The sequence below is a fragment of the Aulonocara stuartgranti genome (genome assembly GCF_965226115.1).
Source record: "Aulonocara stuartgranti genome assembly, chromosome: 10".
In the NCBI taxonomy this organism is placed as follows: domain Eukaryota; kingdom Metazoa; phylum Chordata; class Actinopteri; order Cichliformes; family Cichlidae; genus Aulonocara; species Aulonocara stuartgranti.
This window is the reverse complement of record NC_138946.1, coordinates 15,480,870-15,489,848: the sequence shown is the minus strand read 5'-3', so window position 1 is coordinate 15,489,848 and position 8,979 is coordinate 15,480,870. Positions and strand designations below refer to the sequence as shown.

Sequence of the window (8,979 nt, the reverse complement as noted above, 5' to 3'; positions counted from 1 at the left end):
CCTTTCTATCTATTTTATCAGCATTTCTTTTGCCTACTTACAGTGGGGCAAAAAAGTATTTAGTCAGCCACCGATTGTGCAAGTTCCCACACTTAAAATGATGACAGAGGTCAGTAATTTGCACCAGAGGTACACTTCAACTGTGAGAGACAGAATGTGAAAAAAAAAAATCCATGAATCCACATGGTAGGATTTGTAAAGAATTTATTCGTAAATCAGGGTGGAAAATAAGTATTTGGTCAATAACAAAAATACAACTCAATACTTTGTAACATAATCTTTGTTGGCAATAACAGAGGTCAAACGTTTACTATAGGTCTTTACCAGGTTTGCACACACAGTAGCTGGTATTTTGGCCCATTCCTCCATGCAGATCTTCTCGAGAGCAGTGATGTTTTGGGGCTGTCGCCGAGCAACACGGACTTTCAACTCCCGCCACAGATTTTCTATGGGGTTGAGGTCTGGAGACTGGCTAGGCCACTCCAGGACTTTCAAATACTTCTTACGGAGCCACTCCTTTGTTGCCCGGGCGGTGTGTTTTGGATCATTGTCATGTTGGAAGACCCAGCCACCTTTCATCTTCAAAGTTCTCACTGATGGAAGGAGGTTTTGGCTCAAAATCTCACGATACATGGCCCCATTCATTCTGTCCTTAACACGGATCAGTCGTCCTGTCCCCTTGGCAGAAAAACAGCCCCATAGCATGATGTTTCCACCCCCATGCTTCACAGTAGGTATGGTGTTCTTGGGATGCAACTCAGTATTCTTCTTCTTCCAAACACGACGAGTTGAGTTTATACCAAAAAGTTCTACTTTGGTTTCATCTGACCACATGACATTCTCCCAATCCTCTGCTGTATCATCCATGTGCTCTCTGGCAAACTTCAGACGGGCCTGGACATGCACTGGCTTCAGCAGCGGAACACGTCTGGCACTGCGGGATTTGATTCCCTGCCGTTGTAGTGTGTTACTGATGGTGACCTTTGTTACTTTGGTCCCAGCTCTCTGCAGGTCATTCACCAGGTCCCCCCGTGTGGTTCTGGGATCTTTGCTCACCGTTCTCATGATCATTTTGACCCCACGGGATGAGATCTTGCGTGGAGCCCCAGATCGAGGGAGATTATCAGTGGTCTTGTATGTCTTCCATTTTCTGATGATTGCTCCCACAGTTGATTTTTTCACACCAAGCTGCTTGCCTATTGTAGATTCACTCTTCCCAGTCTGGTGCAGGTCTACAATACTTTTCCTGGTGTCCTTCGAAAGCTCTTTGGTCTTGGCCATGGCGGAGTTTGGAGTCTGACTGTTTGCGGCTGTGGACAGGTGTCTTTTATACAGATGATGAGTTCAAACAGGTGCCATTCATACAGGGAACGAGTGGGGGACAGAAAAGCTTCTTACAGAAGACGTTACAGGTCTGTGAGAGCCAGAGATTTTCCTTGTTTGAGGTGACCAAATACTTATTTTCCACCCTAATTTATGAATAAATTCTTTACAAATCCTACCATGTGAATTCATGGATTTTTTTTTCACATTCTGTCTCTCACAGTTGATGTGTACCTCTGGTGCAAATTACTGACCTCTGTCATCATTTTAAGTGGGGGAACTTGCACAATCGGTGGCTGACTAAATACTTTTTTGCCCCACTGTATGTATGACCTAAGCCTGGAATAAAGATTTGGACGATGCACTTTCCCCCTACCTTTGTGTCCTTAAAGAATCTTCTAAGGAAACATGTAATGAATATAAAATAAATTATTACAGCTTAGTGGGAGACTTAACTAGGGCAGAGAACTCGCTAATGTTATTAGAGGCAGCCTAAGAAGTCAACTATAGAACAAAAAACATGACCACATAATTTTCGGCCATTAACAGGCACATTGCATGGATTTAATAAAGTGCGAATGATTACAAAATGTCCCTAAGCCTTTCAGAGTGACTCTCCAAACCTGCAGTACAGCTTGTGCAGTGAGAAAGCAGACAGCCACTTTATCGGCACGATGTCAGTGTTCATGAACCCAGAGGCAAGGCTACTAATTATAGGAAAAAAGCTGTGATCAACAGTGTTTAAATCAAAAGGCATCCATATGAAGCCATTAATCTTCTTTGCTTTTTTTGCCCTGTTTCTTCACACTTTCAGACTATAAGCTGCACCATCAATTTAACAAATTCACCTAATAACGTCTACGTGTAGGTTGGATCACGCACTCCTGCACAACTTAACTCTAACCTCCCAAAATCTACACACAATCACAAGGTTACATCGCTCTCATCTGGATCTTTTTCTAGTATAACTGCATCAGACGTTAGCTGAGACCTGTTGGAAGACAACGCCACCTCCCTGTCTTCATCACAGAGCAGTTTCTCCCTCCCCTGCTCCCATGTCCACCCTCCTGGGCACCCTGCTGTCATCAATATCCTCCCATTCGTCCTCCAGCCCTTCTCCATCCTGTGATCTGACTGGCTGGTGCATGCGGAGGAGGCGGTACCTAAGTGGCACCAGGAAGAGGGCGGGGTCAGGCATGGGGTGTGGCTGCTGTGGTGATGTCACTCTCTCCTGTGGGACGCAAGCCCTGACCCTCTCCTCTCTTACGCTGATGCGCATCCTCTGCCTTGCCTCTGATTGGCTGGGAGAGACAGGAGGAGGTGGAGACAGTAGCCAGTCTGAGCTCTCCCCTTCACCATCTTCATCATCTTCATCCTCCTCTTCTTCCTCTTCCTCCTCCTCCTGCTCCTTTCCTCTGGCCTCCTCCTCTCCCTCAGGAGCAGACCCACTGCTCTGCTGCTGCTGGAACAGTTTTAACCGCGCAGTGTGCAGCTCGTGACAGAGGGTCGTGGTCGTGACATTTTGCCGCTGAAGCTCACGACTCAGCAGTGTGATCTTGTGGCTTCGACGTTTCAGCTCCTCTAAGAAACGTCGCTCTTCTTCTCTGAGGCTCCTCCCGAGTGCCGATGCCCGTGCCCGGCTGGCCCGCAGTTCCCCCCGTGCAGCGACCATCATGCAGTGCTGGTCCTGTAGAAGTCGCTCTGCAGCATCACAACGTGCCGCCAGCTCTGCCTCCTCCTCTGTGAAGCATATATGAAAACACAAACACACAGAAATGCAGGTTCAGTGGATACTAAAGCTATGAGATACACTACAAATTATGAGGGGTTCACTGTTTACCTTCTAGTGCCAGACTTTGGTCTGTTTTTCTGTGCTTAATATCTGTTGATTCATCTACTTAACCATTCATTCTTATCTTATTCTGCATGAATTTCACTTTTCACTGTGCTTTCTGTCTACTTTTGCTTATCAGTCAGTGAAACCTGGCCCAATAATTAAAAAAAAAAAAATCTATTATTTAGATCACATTTTGCATCAGAGCTTACGGTACAGGGTACAATCACAAAGTTCCAAAACCTTCAGTTTGGCAGATCTCCACCTGCATGCATTATTGTGCATTAGGGACCATTTCCAGCACTGTGTAGTAACTGTAACTCTTAGTTTCTCTTTGCCAACATAAAAAGGATTTGTTTGACAGCACTCAGCACCTCAGTTGAGTCCAAGGACTCGATTAAGATCGATCTAAGAAGGTGAATTACAGGTTTACACATGTCAGGAATGCCTCTTGGAGCCAGTTCTAAACATCTGCACATTCCAACATCAGTTCAACCAACTGTAAGTACAGCTTTTTCAGAGAACCCACACTGTCACCCTCAGATTAGTGGAAACTGGTTAGGTTGTTCAAGAATGGTAAATGGCCTGCATTTGTATAGCGCTTTTCTAGTCCCTAAGGACCCCAAAGCGCTTCACACTACATTCAGTCCATCCATCCATCCATCCATCCATCCATCCATCCATCCATCCATTTTCATCCGCTTTGTCCGGGGCCGGGTCGCGGGGGCAGCAGCCTAAGCAAAGAGGCCCAGACCTCCCTCTCCCCAGCCACCTCCTCCAGCTTATCCGGGGGAATACCAAGGCGTTCCCAGGCCAGCCGAGAGATATAATCTCTCCAGCGTGTCCTGGGTCTGCCCCGGGGCCTCCTCCCGGTGGGACATGCCTGGAACACCTCACCCAGGAGGCGCCCAGGGGGCATCCTTGTCAGATGCCCGAACCACCTCAGCTGGCTCCTTTCGATGTGGAGCAGCAGCTGCTCTACTCTGAGCCCCTCCCGGATGGCCGAACTTCTCACCCTATCTCTAAGGGAGAGGCCAGCCACCCTTCGGAGGAAGCTCATTTCTGCCGCTTGTATCCGCGATCTCGTTCTTTCGGTCACTACCCACAGCTCGTGGCCATAGGTGAGGGTAGGGACGTAGATCGACTGGTAAATTGAGAGCTTCGCTTTTACACTCAGCTCCCTCTTCACCACGACGGCAGCGTCCGCATTACTGCAGCTGCAGCCCCAATCCGTCTGTCGATCTCCAGCTCCCTTCTCCCATCACTCGCGAACAAGACCCCGAGATACTTGAACTCCTCCACTTGGGGCAGGAACTCATCCCCGACCCGGAGTGGGCACTCCACCCTTTTCCGGCTGAGAACCATGGCCTCAGATTTGAAGGTGCTGATCCTCATTCCCGCTGCTTCACACTCGGCTGCGAACCGCTCCAGTGCGAGCTGGAGGCCCTCACCCGATGAAGCCAACAGAACCACATCATCTGCAAAAATCAGAGATGAGATTCTGAGGCCACTACATTCAGTCATTCACCCATTCACACACATTCACACACTGGCGATGGCAAGCTACATTGTAGCCACAGCTGCCCTGGGGCGCACTGACAGAGGCGAGGCTGCCGGACACTGGCGCCACCGGGCCCTCTGACCACCACCAGTAGGCAAACATGGGGTTAGTATCTTGCCCAAGGATATTTGGCATGCAGTCAGGAGGCAGCCTGGGATCGAACCACCACCGAAGAATAATCAGGAACCAGCAAGGCTCAAGCCTCCCATGAACTGGAAACTGCTGGAATACCAGCATCACTGTCCACAGTGAAGTGAGTTTTATATCACCAAGGACTGGGAGGATTTCAACCAAGAAAGAAGCACACCTTCAAGGTCGAGGCCCACAGAGACGAGCCAAACGCCTTCTGGGGAAAATGTGATGGTCAGACGAGACAAAGATTGAGCTGTTTCGCCACAATGAATAGAGGTGTGTTCGCAGGAGTAAAGGTGAGGCTTTCAAACCTAAGAACAGTGTAGCAAATGTGAAGCATGGTGGTGGTAGCATCATGCTCTGGGGCTGTTTGCTGTGATACCGGTACATTAGAATGGAATAATGAGTGATTGAGTGTTCCCACAGGATGATGATTACAAACTAGAGATGGACCGATCCGATATTACATATCGGTATCGGTCCGATACTGACCTAAATTACTGGATCGGATATCGGAGAAAAATAAAAAATGTAATCCGATCCATTAAATATCACGAAAGCACCTCACAAAACTTGCAACACACCGTAACTCACCTCAGAACGTTAGCACGTCGGAGCAGTATGCATCACGTGATAGAGCGGCTGTGGCATGCCGACCTGTCAGTGGTCTGGATAGCATTTGGAGCTTCGCTAGCAACCCGGCATTTCATCTCCGACAAAGTTATCCCAAGAGAAGTAAAGCAAGTGTGTAAGTCCATCTCTGAATGTTTGTAAAGCATTCCTGCGTTAAGCTTAACAAGCGATATATGGAGCGACTGCCTCTTCTTGCTGCTACTTCAATCATGAAACTGCTTAACGATCAGCTGATCGGCTTTTCTGTCGCTAGTCCGTGTCTCTAGTTTGCTTTTGGCCCACTTTGCACCAGAAAGAGGAAACCAGCGGCTGAACAACAGCAGCACGTTTAAGCTTGATCAGCTGTTGTTAGAATTTATTTAATATTACTTTCTACTCGAGGATCTTTTTCTACGTAGCTGACGCTGGTAACTGTGCAGGGGCGGATCTAGCAAAGTTTAGCCAGGGGGGCCGATAGGGCATTAACAGGGAAAAGGGGGCACAAAGACATACTTTTCTTTCTTATTCTCATTTAAAATGTCTAGCTTTTAATAAATAATTATCTTACACCCAAAGTTTTAATTTGATGTAAAATGAATAGAAGTCAATTACTGTATATAGTTACTATTAAGTCTAATATATATACCCTAGTAAGCTATAGTACTTTTTCCTTTGGGAAGGTACCATCTGTGCAGTCTGCAATTTTGTTGAAGAAAGATGTTGAATCTATTTAATATTTCTTGAAAAATAATTGATTTCTGTGCATTTTTTTTCACACTGCATCAAATTAAGGTTGATTACGTCGATTAAGCATCATGAGGTGGAGCGTGAGGGGTGGTTCCCTATTTTTTATTTATTTATTTTTGTTGTTGCTGGGAGTTGGAACCCTATTAGTTAGGTTGCTTAATATTTATGCTAAGTACTCTTTAAAATACCAGAATAGGGAGGATGGTGTAGGTTTAAGTTTATTAGATTGATCAGTATTGCTGAACTATGAAATTTTTTTTTTGCATACAGGTATAACAGAATAGCTTTAGTGTAGTTGTTGTTTTAAACTTGAGTATGAACTTATACAAAATGCAGCAAGATATTTAAAAAACAGTTTTGTTTATTAAAAAACACTATATCGGATTCATATCAGTATCGGCAGATATCCAAATTTATGATATCGGTATCGGTATCGGACATAAAAAAGTGGTATCGTGCCATCTCTATTACAAACACATCAAATCTGAATTTGGATATCTGGAAAAGCAAGCTAACATTAAGCTTCTGAAGTCCCAGCCTCAACACTATTGAAAATTTGTGGGTCTGTGCCAGGAAACCAATTCTGCCAAGAAGCGTGGTCAAACATGCAGCCAGAATTATGAGGCTGAATGTCTTGACTATGATTTGAAAACCAAACTGGGGTTGTTAGTGGGAATGTCTACATTGTCAAAGGCGACACATCAGGTCAGAATCATGACTGGGGAACACCATGCATTATTAAAAACATGCTACATCAGCAGAACTACCACTTATCGCCCACCCCACTCACCAAGTTTGAAAACTTTCTACTTTGTCTCCCTCTCCCAAATGAAATTAAAGATTAAGGGTAGCTGTTTTGACCACATCAAGAATCAAATCAAGAGAGACATGAGTCTAATTTGTCAGTATTATACTACAGTACTATATAGTGGCAGACACACTGGAAGCAGAGTGCTACCTAAGAGGTATATCTACAAAGTAAGGGCTAAATTTCAGTGAGCTAGGATCTTTAATTATTTTTTAGAAGAGTCGCAAAACTTTATAATCTCACGTCATTTTGATAACTTTATTTGATATATTTTAAATATGCAACTCAAAATGCTAACAACAAACCAATATCATCATGTACTGCTACAAATAAGTCAACACTGGGATCTACAGACATAACTTTTTATTTCCCTAGGCTCATTTTTAACTATGACAGCAGCTAATCCAGCTGATAACTGAAAAACAAGATTTTAAATCACGGTATTTAAAATCTATTATCGACTTGTAGCTCTGCTTTGTGACAATTTACAATAAATATAGATTTTATAAATATTAGCAAGCTTGCCCTGTCAGTGTAACCCTGTTAATTCTCAGTTGTCCTCTGCCCATCTTTTCTTTTTTAGATCTCTACAGCTATGATATAAAGTTTCAGCGTCTCTCATATATCATTTTTCCCTTGCTCAGCAAGGGTTTGTAATTTCTCACCTGCTGTGTTTCTGTCGGGAAACCTGGAGTCCAGCTCACAGCTCAGCTCTGCAGGCAAGAAAGGAAGTAGTACAACAGGCTGGCAGACAGACAAATATAAGACAAGTAAGTACATAATGAGATGGCAAGAGCAGTTCACCTGTACACTGACCGTGACAGCGCCTCTTCAGGTGTGTGATCTCCAGCTGCAGGCCAGTCAGCATGGCCAGGTGCTCCTGCTTCAGGAAGGTGATGCCTCTCTCCACACTGGCTACCTGCTGCTCGAGCCTCCCGGCATCCATGGCCGAACCCCTGCAGAACCTGTGCACAGATGTTGATGGCTGGTTTGTCTTTGGATTGGCTGCAAGATTTATTACCACAGCTGTTTATATTAGTGTCGCAGTTTCAATGCTGGCATTGAGTAATACTTGCAAGCGAACACTTAAAATAAGATTATATCACTCAATGATATCCATTAGTAATTATGCATTTTTCTTCATGCAATATAGCATAACTGGTGTTATATTACAATGCTTTTCTACATCATTTAAGGGTTTTTAATGCATTTCTATGCATCTGCTTCTTGGGTGATTTGACAGTAGCCTGCTCTTATTTAATATTATCAGTTTTATGAGCTTTCTCATTTCTGCACGTTTACTCAGTCTCTCATTTATCTCCATCACTGGCTGTGGCCTACCGTGATACTGAAGCGATATCCTCTCCAAAGCGTCTGTCATGGATCTCCGTATAGATTTGGCTCTTTATTTCCCGTCCTTGATGGAGCAGAAACGCAGAAAACAAAAGGCCCGTGCAAAGCGATCAGTCTGCAAAAGCGCTCGCTTGTTTTCTTCTCCGGGACGACACGAATGAATGAATCCTACTGCAGGCTGAGTCGAAACAACCTCCTCGTAACCTTCTGGTTATTGGCTATGTGCAGCGCGGTGATGTATTCACAACAAAAGCACCACGGAGTGTGAGGTTGTCGGTGCCACGGAGCAGCACCAGGAGGAGGAGGAGCTTCCTGAAATGTAACCCGCTCTAAATGCCTCAAAATTCACCAATAAGCCCACAACAGTTCATCTTTACTCCAACGTGAACAGAGTCAGAAGTGTATTTTGCTTATATGACAGCAACCCGTGCTTCATACAAGGATAGAAAAAACTGTTTCACAAAAAATTCCAATCAGCAGCATTTTCTGTATTAGATTATTTCTTCTATGTTCTGTTTTTATTGTCTTACATATCCAGTAAAATTTATTTATTTTACTCATTTAATCAATTTACCTTATTTAATTTACAATTTATGGTAAAAAGAAAGT

General features: G+C 44.5%; 1 protein-coding gene across 2 annotated transcripts; it reads right to left on the bottom strand.

The window, feature by feature from the left end:
• Positions 1-1,787: 1,787 nt before the first annotated feature.
• Positions 1,788-8,968, bottom strand: ccdc92bb (coiled-coil domain containing 92Bb). Of its 2 annotated transcripts, none has more exons than XM_082548000.1 (4): positions 8,359-8,968; positions 7,822-7,982; positions 7,683-7,730; positions 1,788-3,063 (listed from the first exon to the last, which is right to left on the bottom strand). In XM_082548000.1, exons 2-4 carry the CDS (start codon positions 7,961-7,963, stop codon positions 2,348-2,350), a joined length of 906 nt encoding a protein of 301 aa, XP_082404126.1. In that variant the 5' UTR covers positions 7,964-7,982; positions 8,359-8,968; the 3' UTR covers positions 1,788-2,347. The 2 variants fall into 2 exon arrangements, with proteins under 2 accessions (XP_082404126.1, XP_082404127.1); XM_082548001.1 differs by having other exon boundaries at positions 7,834-7,982; positions 8,359-8,966.
• Positions 8,969-8,979: the final 11 nt, after the last annotated feature.

Coding starts and splice junctions, on each gene's coding strand:
- ccdc92bb (XM_082548000.1), bottom strand. CDS start 7,963: ATGGATGCCGGGAGGCTCGAGCAGCAGGTAGCCAGTGTGGAGAGAGGC. Junction 7,731..7,821: donor CTGTCACGGTCAGTGTACAG/GTGAACTGCTCT, acceptor TCTTGCCTGCAG/AGCTGAGCTGTGAGCTGGAC. Junction 3,064..7,682: donor TCCCGACAGAAACACAGCAG/GTGAGAAATTAC, acceptor TATGCTTCACAG/AGGAGGAGGCAGAGCTGGCG.